Source organism: Talaromyces proteolyticus, assembly GCF_021365285.1.
Source record: "Talaromyces proteolyticus strain PMI_201 chromosome Unknown BGW36scaffold_7, whole genome shotgun sequence".
Lineage (NCBI taxonomy): Eukaryota > Fungi > Ascomycota > Eurotiomycetes > Eurotiales > Trichocomaceae > Talaromyces > Talaromyces proteolyticus.
The window spans coordinates 2,141,792-2,161,243 of record NW_025764283.1 but is presented as its reverse complement, the minus strand read 5'-3'; the positions used below and the strand labels follow the sequence as shown (position 1 = coordinate 2,161,243).

The window sequence follows — 19,452 nt, the reverse complement described above, 5'->3', positions numbered from 1 at the left end:
GGCTCTTTGATTCTCCTAGAATTACCCTCTGTCCATCGAGAGGCTATGTCGGATCAAGCAGAAGCGCAAGGTCTGCCTGACCGTACACAGAACCCCGCTGAAGGCAAGGCTCCCGAGGGCGAAATTTCCAAAAACGCCGCCAAAAAAGCTGCCAAGGCAGCGAAACTGGCGGCTGGAAAAGCCGAGAAAGCCAACAAGGGAATTGGAAAATCAGAAGCGAAAATGCCTACCTCCAAAGCCCCAAAGAAGAAAATCGAGGGTGCTGCCCTGATCGGTATCGATGTCTCCAAGGAAGAGGACTTCCCCAGCTGGTACCAACAGGTGTTGACCAAGGGAGAAATGCTGGACTATTATGATGTTTCCGGTTGCTTTATTTTGAAGGTCAGTTCTAGACTTCATCTCGCCGACCTTTATTCACTTTCTTACCACTAATTCTGGCCAGCCTGCTTCCTACTTCGTATGGGAAACCATCCAGAACTGGTTTAACGACAAAATCAAGAAGATTGGTGTCAGGAATTGTTCATTCCCTTTGTTTGTTTCGGAAGACGTTTTGCAGAGAGAGAAGGACCACATTGAGGGTTTTGCTGCTGAGGTTGCTTGGGTTACACACGCGTATGTGAACAGCTGAGATCATGAGAAAAAAGAAGAAAAGAAGCTGACGTTATCTACAGAGGAAATACCCCCCTTGAGAAAAAAATCGCCATTCGTCCTACCTCCGAAACTGTCATGTACCCCTACTATTCGAAATGGATTCGAAGCCATCGTGATCTTCCCCTCAGGCTGAACCAGTGGAATTCCGTGGTCCGCTGGGAGTTCAAGCATCCACAGCCATTCCTGCGAACCCGAGAGTTCCTGTGGCAAGAAGGTCATACTGCGCATTTGACGGAAGAGGGTGCAGCAGAGGAGGTCCTCCAGATATTAGACCACTATGCCCATGTTTACGAAGATCTCCTTGCCGTTCCCGTCGTGCGAGGCAAGAAAACGGAGAAGGAAAAGTTTGCCGGTGGTTACTATACTACCACGGTTGAAGGATATATTCCTGCTACTGGACGTGGTATCCAAGGTGGTACTTCTCACTGCCTGGGCCAAAACTTTAGTAAAATGTTTAATATCACTGTGGAAGACCCAGCGGTCAGGGGCGACGAGAAGAAACCCCCGCTATATGTATGGCAAAACTCCTGGGGTCTGTCCACTCGCACCATTGGTGTCATGGTCATGATCCACAGTGATAACAAGGGCCTTGTCCTCCCTCCCCGCGTTGCCGAAGTCCAAGTCGCCATTGTCCCCGTCGGCGTCACTAAGGCTACCACTGAGGAGGAGCGTCAAGCTCTATACAAGGAAATTGATGAACTTACAGCCAAGCTCACCGCTGTTGGTGTTCGAACAGAAAGCGATTTACGCGAAGGTTACTCCCCGGGCTGGAAATTCAACGACTTGGAACTCCGCGGTGTTCCACTGCGCCTCGAGTTTGGCCCTGGCGAATCCAAGGGCGGTTTTGTTACCGCAGCCCGTCGTGATATTCCCGGAAAAGATGGCAAGAGCCAAATCGAACTGAAGAATCTCACCACTGCTATCCCTGAACTCCTGGACACGATTCACAACGATCTCTTCCGTCGTGCTGATGCGCAATTCCGGGAACACCGAAAGCAGCTCACCCAGTGGGACGACTTTGTTCCGTTGTTGAATGAAAAGAATGTTCTTCTTATCCCTCACTGTTTGACCGAGGAATGCGAGGACCAGATCAAGGATCTTAGTGCCCGCAAAGCCGAGGAGAATAGCGACGTACCCCAGGATGCGCGCGCACCAAGCATGGGTGCGAAATCGCTGTGCATTCCTTTTGACCAGCCCGAGGGTATTGAGGCAGGTGTCACCAAGTGTCTAAACCCGCATTGCGAGAGATTCGCAGAGAAATGGTGCATGTTTGGACGTACGTCACATCCTGTTCCTATACGTATTAAAATTTAGATGAACTAACGAAACTCTTTGTTTCCAGGCTCCTACTAGACGCGATTAACCAGATACACGATTGAAAAGACGTGCTACAAACGCAATCAACGTTTCATTGTGTGTATGATGCCACGATATCCTTGTTCGATGTTGACAGTTTTTATGAGCGTTGAGTAGCACCAGGAACAGTACATGTGTCCATGAAGACGTCATTCATGTAACCCCTTCCGGCTTATGTATGTTTTCAGATATTCGAATTCTATTATAAAAAGAAAACGAATTAAATAAAACAAACACCGGAAGGAAGTAAATAAATAAAATTATGTTTAAATGTCATATGGTATCAATAAATGAAGAAGAAAAGAGGGTAAATCGAAATGTGATAGATATACAAGTGAGAAGGTCCATTTGGAACATTGATAGGCAAGATACCCGCCCATCCATTCCTTTCTATCCAATTAGCAATGAGAGGTAAAAGAGAGAAGAGGCTGAAATTATAAAGTGATAGGTGTGTGCCCGAATAGCGTAGTGAATCCCCTTGAATAAACAAAAACGCCATGATATTGCTTTTATGCTGCCGAACCGAGACTGCTCTGTCTCAGCGGCACCTGCCTTGTGTTGACAGGCCGTGGTCTTTCAGATACTCCATTATCTCCGTTCACAGTAGTCTGGAACGGCACAAGAGTAAAATTATGTCGGTTGTAGCCATGCTGAGTCGCGCTGATAAGCTCAAGAGGTGTAACAGAAGCCTCTGGGTTGAGGATATACATAACGTTATTGTCATCGACAGTGCGGATCTCTTTGGCCGTGACTTGTTCTTTCTGTCCAGGAACGGCTAGTCTGTTATTATTTGACACCACTCTCGGAACTGGAGAATCCATTTGGTAACCGGGGTATTCAGGTTGAGATTTGGCAGGTATAAAACCTGGAGATGGAGGAATTGGGTCTGAGTTGCGTTTGGAATGGTATCTGTTGCGGGGTTGTTTTGCTTGAGCCTGTATTCTGATTGTGGGAGGAAGTAGAGTATCGTTGCCAGCAACAGGAACAGTGACGGTGCCAGCGGGTTGTTGTATGCTACGTAGCCATTCGGCAGTAGGAGGTTGGGCATATGTATGTCGTCTTTTGGAAAGGAATGAATGTGATTCTTTTTTCACATTCTTTTCGCCGCCCTTAGTTGATGATATACTCTTGCCTCTAGTTCGAACGAAAGATCGTTTCCGGATCATTTTAGAAAGCTGGCCTTCCCTTTCTGCAGGCACCTTCGTAGCCCTACCAGAGGGTCCGGGGGGAGGTAGTAGAACCATTTCGTCAAACGAATTGTTGGACGCCGGCGGAGTGAAGGGGGGTTCCGTTGTTGGCATAGGTACGCAGCGGAAAGCATCATGTGAATTGATCTCGCGAATGATTGCATCTTGCAATGTCTCAAAGGTGGGATGACCGGTAGTGGTGGCTTGGGTTGTCATATAGGCTTGCTTGAACATGCCCATGATATCATCCACATTGTAGCTAGGAGAAAGTTCTGGCGTGCAGGCGCTCGGTGTCACTGCTGGGAGCGGGCTATTTACAATTTCGGCAATGCTATGGTTCTGTGGAACAGTGAGATTGTTAGGAGTTGGAGGTTGTATGGCTCGATGTTCTATCTTGATACTTGGTCTTTTTGATGCCGTGATACAAGTATCAATGCTGAGGTCCAGAACATTCTTACACGAGCCAGACCGAGGAAGACCGGGTCGTTTTACCCGCAAATGGTCGTTTTTAGAGCTCCCTACTCTAGCTTTCGGACCATTACACAGCGAAGGTGGGGCTGGATTTGTAGATGTGTTGTCAGTAGCAGCTTCAGGAGCGGATGCCGTTGGAGGCCGTGGGAAACTAGCAAGATCAGGCGTCCGTAGAGGGTTTCTGAAATCCGGCGCAGAAGCCTGCGCTCTCAAAGTAGACTGGTGAACCGGCGACGGTGCTTTTAAATTTGTATTTTCGCGAGTCTCTGAAGAGGGCCGCGACTTTGATTGCGAAGATCCCCTTTTTTGTACGACAGGACGACCACGGGATGTTTGTTTCGAGCTTCTATCCCCTGGGCTATCGGACCGAAGGGTGGGCGAGCTTGAGCGAGAGCTGTAGCGATACGAAGGGCCTGCCCTCGATTTTACTATATTCCGATCTGCCACATCTTCCTGGTATAAGGTGGACACTATTCGAGAGTAGTGGGAGTTCCTCGAGATAGAGGCAGGGCTAGCATTCAGATTTCGATCCGCAATGTCTTCGTTGTAGGGAGTAGATGGTGACAAGGATATAGGCTTCATTCGATAGCGATGGCCCGAGAACAAAGCCTCGATGACATCGACATGCTTCGGGTTCTGCGAAGGCGAGACACTCTTCGCAGAGCCATTGTATCGAAATTGGCGGAGGGAGGACAGGGTCCGCGAGTAGAAGGATTCGTGTAGTTGTTCAAACTGTCGCTCGATGCCCACGTAATGCGGATTAAGATCTGGCAGAGCATTGGACGAATATGCTGGGGGGGATTTCGGCGTTATAGGTCTGGAGGAAGAATAGGAAGCGAAGTCGTTCGGGTGGAAAGGCGAGCTGGTGTCTCGTGAGATGGTCACATCGGGAGATCCCCCAGAGCTGAAGAGTCTCTTCAAGCCCACCATCCTGGCTTGATCTCGTCGATGTTCGCTTCAGCCTTCATGTAATGGACACGGACCGGTCGCCGTGACCAGACATTGAACGACGAGATGGGGGAGAAGCGGAAGGAACGAGTCCAGAATGCGGCACAAAAAGAAAGGACGCAATCGAACGACTGCAATCAGCATGTACGGCACAGCACAGCGAAGCAGAGCAATGGCAGTCACATCGGTGAGACAGCAAGCTAGCAGCTGGAAGAGTGCAAGTAGAAAAGCACGAGTACTACTAGTAATGACCATAACTGCTGCGTCAAGTAACGTGACGAGGCAGCGACGCAGCGACCAAGGGAAAGAGCACCATGCACCGACCCGCTGGCTGCTGGGATGGAGCCGAGGCATGGCTTGGATTGGCCAAGAGCTTCCCACCACGATGGAAAGGAGTGGTTCACTTGGCTGTACTTTCCTTGACTTGGTTAGCCTAGCTAAAGCAATAACAGGATCCATGGGTTGGGCCCCAACCCGCAGGCAGCTAGTCGGACGCAGAATCTAGATTGCGCTGACCCATATGATGATTATTCTTATTGTTACTGCGAAGTAGTTATCGATTGAGGCATTGATACTCAAAACTCGACTCCCGTCACGATATCGGCCCTATACTGCTAGGAAGCTCTCCTCTGTATCCATCTCAGTCTCGTGCTGCAGCCTGCGCACCGTACGAATTTCAATTTGGACAAAGTTTGCAGGGTGGGGCCGCACGAGCTGGCGCCAGCTGCCGTGTCTGGGCGGGGCAGCTGCACGGTATCACTCGCTGTCATTGGCTGGGGGTGGGCCGATCGGCGGTCAGTGGAGCCCGAGTCTAAATTGTCCCTGACTAGCTAGTAGCAGTGGAGCCAAGGACGCATCACTTTTTGCTAGTAGTAGTTGTTTCTTGTTAGTGACGAGACTTATTGTGATGGTAGAGCCATCACCTGTTAGGCGGCTAGGCCACTTATATCACATCGCACGCAGCCACTATCAACGGCCGGAGCATCAGGCTCGCTCCGGGTTGATGTTTATTGGCAGGTCGATTGAATCGTAAGTTGTAACTTGTAACCATAACGGTCATTAGAATGTAGACAGCAGGCTACGAAAACTGTTACAGTTGTACGGAGATAATGTATTGAGAGAAGGTTCGGTAAGAACTCTGACTAGGGCACCGGACCCGAACTCAGACGATATTTAAATATAATAAAAATAAATACGGAGACCGGCTGCGTTGGCATCAGCATCGAGCATCAGCGACGATAATAGTACATTATAATATCATAATGGACGGGTTATTCTGGCAGTTCCGTCGGCATTATTGTGCCTTCTTTGTTCACATGGCCATAATAACAGTAATCCATTAAGATTAATTTCATACTAATACGAACCTGTGTACCCCTGACTCAGTCCCTCCTGGTGCACCTTAGCCTTGGGACGCGTCTCTTGGGAACTATAGTAGCCGTAGTGTATTATTAACTGTGCTAACTACACTGAATTAGTTAGTTAATAATAATACGAAATAATAAGCAAGAGCGTACGGAGAACGGATTGATTAGTAAACTAGTTTACTCGTATGACGAGCCATCGCCGCTAAAGCTGGAACATTTGAACAATGCGCAGCTTAGCCTGGTGATACGTCTTAGAGACCAAGATATGCCTTGGTGATCGAGGTCCCTGCGTAGTCCGATACGATCGCTTCATAATACGCTGCGGTGTAATAAGACCAAATTTAAGTCGTTCCTAGCAGCATCTACATCGATTGATCACTAACAGGTGCTGCATAGTACAGGATATAAATTGAACATTTTAACAATTTATCACAACTTAAGCTCTTCCATGTCGCTGTTAGTGCAGTCGACAAGGATACCCCGGCAATGCAGTTATTAGAGTTATCGCTCCAGCATGCTTTATACATGTACCCCCACTGTATCAACCGGTATGGCGATGTACCGCTGGAGGTAATTGTAGAATTTTTGCCTATACTTCAGACTTGCATCCCGTTTAACATACACTTACACAGTACAAATGAGCTTGTGGGAGGTGTGATTATCAGGTATAAAAAGACTGCGCCTCATCAATTGATACGTTACATGTAATTAATATGTTGACATTTTTCAAATGTTGAGTTACAATGGTGCATACGTGCTCAAACTATATTTTTTTAATGACATAAACACAATTATTTCTCCATGCAAGCATCGCACAGACTTGGGTTTGAATCCTTCAGATATGAAAACTCGCGATATTAGGCAACAGAAAGTCGACTACATCTGACCTAAAGTTGTCGATAATCAGCTGGCTGTAGAGGGGATACATATTGAGCAGCTGCTTCTTTTCGCTCCACTGCGGCCAGTTCGAATAGTTATTACCAACATTCGGGTCGAGATTGTTCACGAACGAGATATAATACGCGCGGAAGCTGGCTGACGCATAATTTGGAAGGATACCAAAAAATACCTGGAGGATATCACTGCCATGGAATGTTCCCATGATCGGCGTGCCATAGTCGTAAGATGACAGGTACGACCATACGGGCAGGTCGGGAGCCACACTCGTGGCAATTTCAAGTGTCGCCCGCCGTGTTAGGGTGAATGTAAGGTCGCCGAGAATTGCTGCGAGGCGCTTGAACTCTGGATACCAGTTATTGAAGAGTCCCGTGCGAAATGGCGAGCCGTCAGTGCTGATGTCGGCGTACAGCGACACGAAGTCCTCGATCAAAGTCTGGTTGGCATCATGGAAGAAGACTGTCAAAAGATAGTCCACCAGTTCGTCCGTGGTCGTGATATTCGATTGAAAAAGCGCGAAGAGTGTCCCCTCATCTTCCTGATCGCCAATAATCACAGGGACACGGGCAAATTTCCCTTCCTGGCCTAGAACCTCAGGAGAGTCGGTGAGGACTGTGCCATCTGGACGAGGTAGATAAGACAGAGAAACAGAAGTGTAGCTTAGCAGCCCCGGAACAGAGTTGGATGCATTTAAAAACGTCTCATAGTCGACTGCCCTCAAACAATCTAGTGTGTCAACCGCAGATGAGCACCCTGCGGCCGCGACGACCGTGTCATATACAACCTGTCCTTTAGCGCAATCGACAGGGTCGGCTGGGATAGCGCTTCCCGAGTTCATTATTGCACCTCGAAATAAAGGCTCGCCCTTGTACGTATTGTTCCCATCATACATGATCATATGATCAAAGACTGAGATGGCACCAGCCGACTCACCCCAGATCGTCACCTTAGTAGGATCTCCACCAAATGCCTCGATGTTGTCTGCAATCCATTGTAGTCCGAGGCGTTGGTCCAGCAGTCCCAGGTTCGAAGAGCCGTCAGCCAAAATTTCCTTCCCTGGCATGAATCCAAATCCTCCAACTCGGTAGTTGACGGTGACCACAATTATGGGTAGTCCCTGTTTGACTGAATCCGTCACCCATGGTACACCGTCGTACATAGAATTCCAGCCCAATTCGAAACCACCGCCAAATATCCAGAACAAGACGGGCAATTTTGAGTCAGCAGTGGTCCCCGAAGGCCGATGTATATTGAGATAAAGGCAGTCCTCAGACTCGTCGAGTGCCTTCTGGAATAATGGTGTGTCAGCAAGGAGGCCGATCTCAGCCGTGGGGATTGCGTCGTTGATGACCGAGCTGAATACGAATTGAGGACATGCCGGCGGGTTGGAGGTGGCATTGTAGACTCCATAGGGTTCGGTAATGGGCTGTGGTGGCTTGAGACGCAGTTGTCCTGTTGGGGGCTGGGCAAAGGGTACACCAGGGAATTGCTCAACGTCGCCACTGAGACCGACAATGGTAGCCTGTGGATAGGAAATGGTGACAGTTGGAGTTGAAGCCGCAAGGCCGAGGGAGAGGCACGACGCAAAGATCAAAGAGTGCTTCATAATGCCGAGCTCCTGAAGGGACCTCGTACAGCCTTCCACGAACATAGCAGCCTTCAATCAACGCCATCTCTTTGCTGGCCCTACTTATTATATGACTTTCTACCCCTCCTCATGTTGTCCTCACGGTTACTACCGTCCTCATCCATCATATGCGTCCATGAGATAGATGGCATGATGGCCACTCTCATCCTCGGTTACAGGTGATCCACCGGTCAACTCTGCCAGCATCGCTGGCCCCATTATGGTGTGGACATGTTGGTCAGCTGGAAATAGCCCCGCGGATGAATGCGGAATTTCTGCGGTTGAAGGTTAGGCTTGAATTGATCTGCAATAATTGGAGGAGGGCAGACCACGCTATGGAATAGCTCGAGGCTATAAGAAGGATTCTCTCGTACACGTATACGCTCCACATGTATGGGCGGTTCTTCTCATGAACGGTTCAAATGTCACCGCCATGTAGCTCCCACGTGAGACTCATTGCATGACAGATCAATGCGGGGAATATCGTGTTGCCCCATGTTTTGCGGAGATTTAACCTACGTAGCCGTATACTCGGCACTTGATGTAACCCCACAATATATACGCGATGCCATGGGGGGGACATTAGCCGTGGCGGGTGCCAAGGGTAGCGTCTAGAGGAATGAGAGAGGATATAAACCGGAGATATTCCTGTTATTGGGGCTTCGTCCGATGCTGAGTTATGTAGAGTAGTATACTACCCAGCGGGGTTGATGTCTTTGGTTGGGTCGCATATTCAAATGATATTGGTCAACTTTGATCTGCTAACGTTGAGTAATTATTAATTCGCACCTTGCACACAATAGCAGCCAAGTGATGAACGAGAAGAATTTGAAAGCGTCGGAAGAAGACGGTATACAGTTCTAATTGCATGCACTATTCGATCTAGGCACCTGGGGGATTCTATGACCCGTACCGAGGTATCGATGAATCTATCTATACGAGTCTGACATCGACTACATACTTTGGCATTGCCTACATATTCTCGGGATTTTTAATGAACAGTTTACCAATACTCTCAGAGAACGGGATAAATGCGTTCTTAATATACAAGGAAGTGTTTGTTTGATGGAATATTTATCCCAGGGTACGGCTGAATAGTGAATCCCCACGGCGAAGAGGTGATTATTGTGCCGAGGATATAAGACGTCTTTGGGACGCTAAGCTATTAATACATTCATACTCTACACCGTATTTTTCGCGCAAAGAACGGGATTCCTGCTAAAAAACACCAAATCCCCAAGGCATGTTCTCATTTGCTGGTTTCTGCGTTTCGGTTCCGGATTGTACTGCATACAGACTATCGCCGAAGAGAAAGAACTCGCCTTCAGTCTGGATGAGTATCGTGCTTAATGGTGCTTGTTAGAACGAACACTTGGGATGTTAATGGGCATTTTTAAACTGCGCGGATTCAGAAATTAGTCTATCAACCTGATAATTGCAGGCCTTGAATCATAAGAAGGATCTGATATGGCATTCCAGGCTTGAGTGTCTGGGTACGCCAACGCAGTCGAGGAAATTGGGTTTTCCATGTATGACAATGAATATGATACTGTATTTGAAGATGCCCTCCCTGAAAAGTCCATGTTCGTGCTATTGTGTGTTGACAATATTGACGGGTTCGCAGGAACAGGCATGGCTCCCGGCTCAGCTTTTTTCGTTTCTTCATCAACGGAATATCTTCATTCGAAAGTTCGTCTGTATTACGCAATCCTCATCATCAGACACCAAGGTGAAGTCAATCACGATGGCCTTCACTTTCTGCCTTTTATTAACCATGGAATTTTGTGGCGCTGGCACATAGAGACTCTGCTCTAAGTCTGGGAGTTGTGAAGTGGGCGGCTGTTGAGACCTGCTCGGACATCGGCAGCAGCTTGTATTTCGACTGATAGTCCTCATTTGCTTGCTGCTTGCTTCGATGTCTTTTCCTCGATATGAGAAGCGCCTCCTAGCTGCGTTGGCACTGCTACAAACTGCCCTGCCGACGGCATCAAAGCCAATCCGTAGAGTGTCAATACAGCCATGTATACACAAAGTAGAGTGTAATGCTTACCTGCCTATAGCCAGAGTTTTGAAAACAGGCATATAGAAACCAGAGGTTTGCATCTATTTGATTTCGGAATGAAATTGTGGTTGAAAACCGGAAAGTGAAAGTAAGTGATAAGCCGCACTTGCCAGCTATGGAATGGTTGGTGTAGGTAAGAAATATTAGAATAACCTAGACTCTGAAAAATTGAAGAATTGATAAAGAAACAAGACATGCTCTGAACTCATAACAGCCATAGCTAACTCTTTGCGTTACGTCCTTCCAAGACCAGCGAACACCGCTCTATGCATTGGATCCAATAAATACGAAAACATACCTATGTCTTCATTTCAATGTCTGTATCGGCTTTCATATCTTGTAAATGATGTGAAAGCTTTGTGAATCGCTCACCAGACTCCATCACAGCTACAGAAAGCACAGTCTGCACACCCTTTGCCGCATCAACCGCACCATCAATCAGCATATCATGTCCAGATGCTCTCTTTCCCTTTACTAGAGGGCCATGAGATGTATCGCCTTTCAGCCATAGTTCCGTTATTTCGTCTCGGCCAGGTAAGTATGCAACAACACAAGCTGCAACTATATTCTGATGCTCAGACGGATCAGGATCCAGGACAAGCCTACCACCTAGCGACTGATCTTTCTTTGCCGTCTGCTCATCATCAGAAACCAAAGCTGCAACACCTCCAGAGACTAAATCGAGGCAGTCAATCCTTGCGTCTGCAATTGCCGCCGCTGCCGCCGTAATACAGCCCGCAAGTACGTTCATCATCCCCCACGATGCATCAGACCAGCCGGACGCATCTCCCCACCACCGATCATCCTCTACTTCAAGAACCGTTATTGTGACGTCTAAAGCGCTTTTCGGCCAGCGCTCTGCAATAATCGCACCTCGAATGGCAGTCTCAAGATGTACACCGAGATCTCGTTCACTGGCATCACGAATATGCGCCTTCCGTCGTCTATGAGCGAATGGTGCATATTTTACATGGGTTGTGAGGACAAGATTAGGCGAGAAGTTTGCTGAACGTGGGAGAGGCCTAGGGCCGTGGACAGTGCATGCAATTTTCAGGGATGTCGCAGGTGCGATCAGTGACCTGTTATCTACTGACCTGGCGGGTTTGATTTCGAGATAGGATGACCCATTGGCTGAGGGAATTAGGCCCGTCTTCAAAACTAACAGGTAGTAGATTAGCATATAGTCATACGGCACGCAGTAAGCTCGAACCGCTAGACTTACATATCTTTCGCAGCTCATCGGGCCTCCTCGTCCTGTGCGGTCTCTGTGCTGCTTCACCTGTTGTAGAGCGCAGCAACGAGGCAAAAACAGGTGCCCTGGTACCGCTTGGGGGTCCATTATTTCTCCTTCTATCAGTCATTGTCACAGTATATTGTAGGACCAAGATTCCACTTATATCGAAGGTTCTTGACGTTGAGCTGGAAACCACAAAAAGATGCGAGTGACGGCAGAAATTGGGATGTTTGCCTTGTTTGGTTTGCGGGCTGGGTGTGGGGCAGGCACTAGTGAGCAGCTTTTTCCTGCCGTCTGCGTCTTTTCCTTTCGCACTTCTTCACTCTCCCACACAATATGCGATAATAATCGCTTTCACATTGCATCCAAAACATCTGGATGAGATGCCTGGCTAGTTTGCCTCTTGTATTTACTGACCTTATAACTGTGAGTTCCGCCTTACATTTACCTCTCCAGCACATCTACAGGAGGACATTTATAACCAAAACTCTGTTCGGCGACTTCTATGAGCCATGAACAACATGCACTACCATCTGATATCTATCGATCATACTCGTCTCTATTGGTTTATGTTTTATCATGAATCGTGCTGACTGAATTTATAATGCAGGTTGTAATTGAGCACAGCAGGGTTTTCGGCCACGCTGCGTAAAGGTACGTTGCGAAAATTTTCTATTCTCGAATCTCTTATGATGAAAAACCTATTTTTCAGTTCTGCTTCTGCAATATTGTTGAAGAAAACCAATACCATACCAAAACTTTCTGATCTCACCTATCTGCTAAAACTTGCACGGCTCGTATTTGCGACACCTTGCTGACATTACACTGTCATAGGAAACCCCCCCCCCAAAAAAAAACCTTCCAACCAAACTATGGACTTGGCTTGCTACTAACGTAAGTGCACTCCGACTTCCAGCTAGCTAGCTCCCCTCGCCCACTCTGCCTTCATGATGACAACTAGTCAATCCATTCAATGATTCTCCTCTGGAGAGACCGCCCCTCGAGCTGTGCGATGAAATACAGACGTGCTACGAGTATCTTTCGCAATCCTTTCAGGCCCATGACAACCCTCCCTGATACCGGACTTTGCTTTGTCAAAAGCGAGGAATGATTGGTTGTGGAGTTCTTTTTGTTATGGAACAACCCTGTTAGAATGAAGGTTTATTCCCGCTTTGTTTATATTACTTCCTATGCTTGACTTGTGCTGGTTACTGCCCTTGGGCATTACTGCTCGTTTTGGGTGGTATGCCTAGGGATAGTGTCAGCAGGGGATGGGATGAGTAACACGGCTTGCTGATCGACAATTTAACTCTTGATTTTATTATTCCATCTGTGTGCTGGATGTTGGCTAACTAGATATCAGCTTATCGACCAGTTTTGTTCCTCGTAGAACAGCAGTCATGCCAATAGCTACAAATCTTAATGCAAATCATTTAACCAAGAACATATCAATTGATTTTTCCGCGTAGGAGCAAACCTCGAGTGCCTAAATATGTATTTACATTATATAAAGATTTAAGAATAAAATTAGCTACTGCGCCGTGTTCGCTTTTAAAAATTCAAAAGTTAAGTCGGGATGGATAATAAATTAGTAATACCTGGAGATCAAAACATGTGCAGAGAAAGAAACAATTCCAAAAAATCGTGGCTCATGAAAATTTATCAACACAAGAATTGATTCTTACCATTCCCTTTAAGCCATGCGTGTATCTTTTGCTTCCTAGCCATAAAACACCACTTTCCCCCTAACTTTTCTTTTTTGAGAGCTTTGTTTTCAATGGATTCTAAGAAATCAAGTGCACGGAATATAATGACGTTGTCAAGTCTATTTCATATCTCTTTCGAACGAGACTGGTATTGCTGAAAAGGAAAGGATTTTTCTATGTCGTCACTCATGATTTATGACGTTTCTTCTAATCTAGTCCTTAGATATCGTGGGTGTCGAGGTTCCTCTAGATCTGGACATGCTATAAGGGGCCTGAGATGGGGTAGATAGTTAGTACTACGGTATACTGCAATAGCTTCCTCCATTTTTAGGGTAAAAGTGAAGAACGAACCAGAACTTTCTTCGCATTGCATATTCTCCATGCCATGTTGCGAACATTTCCATCAGCCCGGACAACTTCTGGCGCAAATTCAACGCCGAACCTGACGAATATTAGTATAGCAGCTTTTAATGAAAAAGGGTTGCTTACATCTGATGCACTGCAAACACAACCCGTTTTGCATATTTTCCATCTCGTTCCACCAGACTTCCGAAATGCTCTTCGGCAGTCTCAGGCGCGATTTCCGGGTCTCGATCGAAGCAATTGCGGACAACTGGTAGCAATGCAGCTTCGACGGCTGCTTGAACGACTCCAGTATCATCGACCTCGATATCTTCCTCGTCGAAGCGGCCGATTCTAATTTCGAAGGGTCTGGAAATTGTCATGACGTTGTGTTTGCCGTTATGGTGGTAGCGAAACTCAAAGACACCTTGCGTCCAAAAGAGCTTATCGCCAGAGAAAACCATTTCGCCAGAGGCACAATCTCGGTTTTCGCCATCGCTCCGACGAGATGCGGAGATGAGAATATCACTGGTGACAAGGCCCTTTTCGCAGGTTAGGCTGTCGTAGGCGCCTTCGTTCGTGGCGATCCACCTGCCTTGAGATGAAACACGAGTGACCTCTCGTCTGGTATTGTCAGTGACCATGTACAGGCCTACCCAGTCTTTCTTGCTGTGATTCAGAGGGGCAGTCCATTTGACCTTGATTGGGGAGCCGTATTCGAAAATCAAGCTCTTCAGATCGCCTCGTCTCTCTAAGGGTTCTCTAGCACGGGCGCCTTCTTTACCACTGCTGCGTTCGACCTGTGCCGACGGTGAAGATTCGGTGCCTTCAATCTGCAGCGAATAGTCCTCTAGAGCATAACCTGCAGCGACCTCATCGTCAAGACGAGTAATGGTGACTCGTGCGGGATATTGGCGGAAGAGTGATTTGGCGTCCTTCATGAAACTGTTTACCCCCGTGGCCAACTTTGGACGAGCGGTTTCTAGAAGCTCCTCAACAAATTCGAAAGACTCATCCACCATACGGTCTACGCTACCGCCAAGTTGCTGTAAAGGAGGAGGCAATGATCGCTTCAAGCTCTTTACCAGGCCTGCGTCCCGACGCAAGCTTCGGCCATAGAGTTTCTGCATGTGAGGCCGTTCAACCAGTTGAATAAAGGCTAGTGTTAGAACATGGCTCAGCAAGGCAAGGAAAATGACGGGGCCTTTGCTCGTAATCAATGCTGCACCCCAGACGCCGGCCAGACCCAAAACACGCTCTGGGTTATTGAGGTATCGATAAATGCCACTGTAGGTTAGTTTCGAGTGTGCATCAAAGAAGAAATCACCGAAGAACCATCCAAATTCTCCTAGCGACTGATAGATACTGACAGAAGTCCAGATCTGCAATGCAACCATGCTCGCGCCGAGCACATGCTTAAGTAACACTAATCCATGATTCCAATCCGAAGGAAGTGTATACACTTTCCAGGATGCTGCAATGAAGGAAGCGTAGCAAACCGTCATACTCAGGTGGTAGGATCCTTTCCACTGACGCCATGCTTCCTCGGTGCTATCACCGAATTTGACAAAGTGACGCGTCCAAGACTTGTACTGGGATTGTCGATGGAGAATATATCCAATACCAATGGAATACCAGCATCTCCATAGAGCAGCATTAGCCACAAACAAGAATTGGTAGAAAGGCGTGGATGGGGTAAGGGCAGTAATGGCAGCAATGAGGATCTGGACTAGAATAATCGATGAGTCAGTTACCCGATGAAGATCCAAGTTATGAGGTCCGAGTAAGTGGTGGACAGGTGAAGGTTGCGGCTGGACCTGCGGCTTCTCATGTGTAGTGGTAGAGGCAAATGTGTCGTTGATGGGAGACATCGGCGGAGTGCTAGCGTTGCTATCATGCTCAGCTGGACGCTTGCGAGGGGTGGGGGGATTGTATGTTTTTTCAATATGCGGGTTCTCAACCAGAACCAAGAAGGCGAACTGAGCAGCGTGTGCGACTATCGAAATGAAGAGCACCTTGTAGCTAGCAGCCATCAACGAGATTCCGTAATAACCAGCATAGCCCACCGAGTACATCGGATGAGGCGCCATCTCAAATACACCATCGAAAGTGAGTTCTTGGTCAATCAGGAAAAAGAAATCGCCCCAGTACCAGGCAAAGTCTTTGACGACTCTGTGTGCGTCGAGTTTCACCCACAGGTTGAAAAGCACTAAGGCGACTCCTGCAGCCCATCTCAGGCCCGTCATGATTGTGGTCTCATTTCCAGGACGGTTTCCGCAGGCCACCGCAAATAAACAGTACGAGGTAAAGTCACACATCAAGATCACGTCTACGAGGCGCCGGAAGACCAGCCAGGTGTTGTACTCCAAGGGGGCATCATCGAAAGAATAATCCTTTGGTATCATGGTCTCCATGTCCCTTTTGATGAGTTTGTATAGCTTCGGGTGCGGGTTGTCGCCTGTGGACGGATTGGCAAAAATCTTGGACTTTTTCGCCCACTGCATCATTGTATTGTGATGTGACTGGTTGTGAAGCAGCCACCCGATGCCGCCATTGTAAGACACTCTCCAGAACAGGTAGATAACGGCAAAGACGGGGATCCTGGCGGTCGAGGGGAGAACGACAAAGGTTAGGATGTGGAAGGCAAGTGCGGCTAGGACTATCAGATCGGAGAGGTTCTTTGGCTCGGACGGAGACAACAGCTGCGAGACCATGTCATGGGTCTGCGGCACGGTGAATACTAGAAACCATACGATGAGCAGCTATCCTCATGAAGCATACGGGCAGATTGAAGGCTGGAGGATGGTTGTCGCATGGGCACAGTGCAATCGCTCGATCATTCCGAGCTCTTCGTCTTTTCTTTTTCTCCACTTCTTCTTTCTAAATTGGGCACTTACTTGTACCGTCCGGAGTTCTCCCAAAAGTTTTTGTCGCATTGGACTTGGTCTTGGTCTCTTCGTTTTCATCGAGGTAGCCAGCACTCGCCAGGGCACTGCCGACGGCATCGACGTCAACTGGCTGAGAGGCCGGGATACGCTCGCGCAGGCCCTCATCGTGGCGACGGGCGCCTGTTGTGCTGGCAGAGTCCATGGTGTTGAAGCCACGGCAGCCTGGCAGGGCGAGGAGCAAAGAATGAAATATTCTTCTTGTTGTTTGGTGTTCAAATGTTGAGTTGACTTATACGACAGCCGCAGCCGCAGAAGGAGCGATTTGCTTGTGATTTGCCAAGACTTGGATCAATACGGTTTGGCGCATTGGACTGTTTGGGACTAGCGGGATGCTTATTTCTCTTCCTGCAAAACGTCTACAGCTGTGTTAACATGTTGTCTTGTTGTTGTGTTATGTTGTGTTGTAAAAGACGCACTGAGGACCGTTTAATACTATTGCTGCTGCTCCACCCAGTCCCCAACAAGAATATGCAGCATGTGTGCGACGCCAGAGAGGGGGACATCGAGGAACCGGCCCAATCAGCGAAGCTGGAGCTAATCATAGTTGTGCGCTCGCTAACCCACCCAGCTATTTTCCAGACGATTCTTGCCCTTTCGGTGTCTAGCATATGCAGCCATTGCTCTGCCCATGACCTGTCTTGCATCTTATTACCAAATGGAATCATCTGATCCCCAAGTGAAATAGTTATAACTTATTGGTATGTGCAAGAACACGACAGGGTGTGGCACACTATAATAGTATCCAAGGCAAAGCTGGGGATGAAATGTCCTTTAAGTAGTACATGTATCATTTTAAGCCTTCCACCCTGTAATAACGGGAAATATAGTTGTAATACGATTTTTATAGATCGAGTATTTTACGGAGTAGCGAGTTGCTGATTGGCTGTACTGGGAAGTATTCCCGCTTATTCCTGCACAAGAGAATAACTACCAATACATATGTCGAGGTCGGGATTTTCTTCATTAGACCAACTGTGTATAGCGGGAGTACTACTACCTTGGCATAGAGGATCAATATACATAGAAAGCCTTTGCTTTGTGGATGGCTGAGAAGGTTGTGCTCGTATAGTGTAATATCCGGGGTCCGATAGATCAATTGATATTGAGCTTTGTAATGACATTATGCCATGGGTACTCCATTGCAGCATCCGTCTCGCAACAGGTCAGAATCCATCAGTCATCCTCTTCCTTCGGATCGAATATCTCTCCCGCCTGTGTCTTCTCTAGTACCGTACCATCTTCTGTGACAACAGGCAAACTAGGAATGACCACGACAAAAATTCGAGCAAGTCCTTCGCCACGATTGACCCACTCATGGTTTGTCCCTCTACATACAATGACATCATGCTCCTTCAAGATCTTCTCCTCGCCTCCATCGGTAATGAAACCTGCCGTGCCGCTGAGAATGACGGCATAGTCGAGGCTGAGAGTGCGGTGCATCCACCCAGACTCCGCTGGCGGCAGGTCAATAATGCGACAAGAAGGACCCTTTGTGTCAGCCAGCGGGACCAGTGTTCTATTCGGCTCTGAGGTCAAAGGCCGTTGGTTATTCACCGGGAAAGTACGCGAGCGATGAATTTGGATGACTCCGAAGCTAGATTCGGGGGTTGGTGCTAGGAAGTCAGGCGCGGTTGTTGGATCGTACGGCGTTAGGATATCATCCGAGGCAAAGTATGCTATTCCCTTGGGATCATGTGCTGTAATGACCCTACGGATGGGGATATTCATGTCCGCCTGTTTCATACTCATGTTAACGTTGAGAGTTTGGGTTGCCGGCCCGCTTTAAGAGTATGATTTTGAATTGAATTAAATGTTGCTTTGGCGACGGATTAATTGAGGATAGAGAGGTTGGATTGGGTATCAAACCGTATTATGTTGATGCAAGCTGATCATGAGCTGCAGAAACGGGTGCACCATGTGCCTTATATAACAATTTGAGGAGATGGTAAAAAGTACATGATACGACGGTCTCCACCTGTCATAGCAAAGAGGGCATAGTCGACATGCTGGATTTTGTATGTCATTCCGACTCATTCGTACCTAGGTGTACGTAGCATCTTCAAGACGACCAGTTGGCATTGAGTAGCCGCGCTTCTGTGGTTCATCGCCGAGAATGTGCTGGGTAACGTTCTCCTTTCTCGGCTGATTTGGCCGAAGCCTCTTACATATCAATTGATGTAGTCAGATAAGCTAGCCTAGTTAACTTAGTAATGCTCATGTTTGTAATTTAGCGTATTTGCCCTACCTAGCCTATTAGTAATTGGAGAATACGAGAATCTTTACTTGCTGAGTCTTCAGCCTCTAACTGTAGAAGCCCAACATATTAATTGATACAGAAATATCTGAAGTCAACCAAGTGCACAATATTTATTATCAATTTCATATAATAAAAAACGACATTTAGGTTAACTAATTATAGATTTATACATTTATTCGTTTATCGTATTGTAATTCTTTTATATTGATGTTTGGTATCTCCTAAGAGCCTGCATCAATCAACTCGGTGCGATTTGTCGCCACCCCGCAGTTTGTCAGCATCGGCCGTTATCGGCTCATCGCATCGCAAATCGCGACTTTTCTGTCCCTCACCGTGATCTTGCTTTGCTAAGTCGCCGTCATTTACATCTAGTCTCTGAAATTCATATACAGATCAAGA

General features: G+C 47.5%; 6 protein-coding genes across 6 annotated transcripts; 1 reads left to right on the top strand and 5 right to left on the bottom strand.

The window, feature by feature from the left end:
* Positions 1-45: 45 nt before the first annotated feature.
* Positions 46-1,965, top strand: BGW36DRAFT_398144 (uncharacterized protein; the record flags this gene model as incomplete). Its single annotated transcript, XM_046218374.1, has 3 exons — positions 46-381; positions 443-612; positions 672-1,965. 3 exons carry the CDS (start codon positions 46-48, stop codon positions 1,963-1,965), a joined length of 1,800 nt encoding a protein of 599 aa, XP_046071594.1.
* A 551-nt stretch (positions 1,966-2,516) lies between these two features.
* BGW36DRAFT_428652 (uncharacterized protein) lies at positions 2,517-4,595 on the bottom strand (the record flags this gene model as incomplete). Its single annotated transcript, XM_046220585.1, has 1 exon — positions 2,517-4,595. The coding sequence occupies one exon, from the start codon at positions 4,593-4,595 to the stop codon at positions 2,517-2,519; it is 2,079 nt and encodes a 692-aa protein (XP_046071593.1).
* Positions 4,596-6,725: 2,130 nt separating this feature from the next.
* Positions 6,726-8,097, bottom strand: BGW36DRAFT_381397 (Alpha/Beta hydrolase protein). Its single transcript, XM_046216425.1, has one exon. It carries the CDS (start codon positions 8,034-8,036, stop codon positions 6,816-6,818), a length of 1,221 nt encoding a protein of 406 aa, XP_046071592.1. The 5' UTR covers positions 8,037-8,097; the 3' UTR covers positions 6,726-6,815.
* A 2,767-nt stretch (positions 8,098-10,864) lies between these two features.
* Positions 10,865-11,927, bottom strand: BGW36DRAFT_296706 (exoribonuclease family protein; the record flags this gene model as incomplete). The annotated part of the gene is made up of 2 exons (XM_046211298.1): positions 10,865-11,724; positions 11,789-11,927. 2 exons carry the CDS (start codon positions 11,925-11,927, stop codon positions 10,865-10,867), a joined length of 999 nt encoding a protein of 332 aa, XP_046071591.1.
* Positions 11,928-13,718: 1,791 nt separating this feature from the next.
* BGW36DRAFT_398141 (phosphatidylethanolamine methyltransferase) lies at positions 13,719-16,938 on the bottom strand (the record flags this gene model as incomplete). The annotated part of the gene is made up of 4 exons (XM_046218373.1): positions 13,719-13,778; positions 13,858-13,948; positions 13,996-16,588; positions 16,746-16,938. 4 exons carry the CDS (start codon positions 16,936-16,938, stop codon positions 13,719-13,721), a joined length of 2,937 nt encoding a protein of 978 aa, XP_046071590.1.
* An 840-nt stretch (positions 16,939-17,778) lies between these two features.
* BGW36DRAFT_189612 (uncharacterized protein) lies at positions 17,779-19,224 on the bottom strand. Its single transcript, XM_046209780.1, has 3 exons — positions 19,042-19,224; positions 18,663-18,991; positions 17,779-18,530 (listed from the first exon to the last, which is right to left on the bottom strand). The coding sequence occupies exons 2-3, from the start codon at positions 18,828-18,830 to the stop codon at positions 17,970-17,972; spliced, it is 729 nt and encodes a 242-aa protein (XP_046071589.1). The 5' UTR covers positions 18,831-18,991; positions 19,042-19,224; the 3' UTR covers positions 17,779-17,969.
* Between the last annotated feature and the right edge of the window lie 228 nt (positions 19,225-19,452).

Excerpts from the sequence above, each read along its gene's own strand:
- BGW36DRAFT_189612 (XM_046209780.1), bottom strand. The coding sequence starts at position 18,830 with ATGAGTCGGAATGACATACAAAATCCAGCATGTCGACTATGCCCTCTT. Across the intron at positions 18,531-18,662 it reads GCTTGCATCAACATAATACG|GCGGACATGAATATCCCCAT; the intron begins GTTTGATACCCA and ends AGTATGAAACAG.
- BGW36DRAFT_381397 (XM_046216425.1), bottom strand. The coding sequence starts at position 8,036 with ATGTACGACGGTGTACCATGGGTGACGGATTCAGTCAAACAGGGACTA.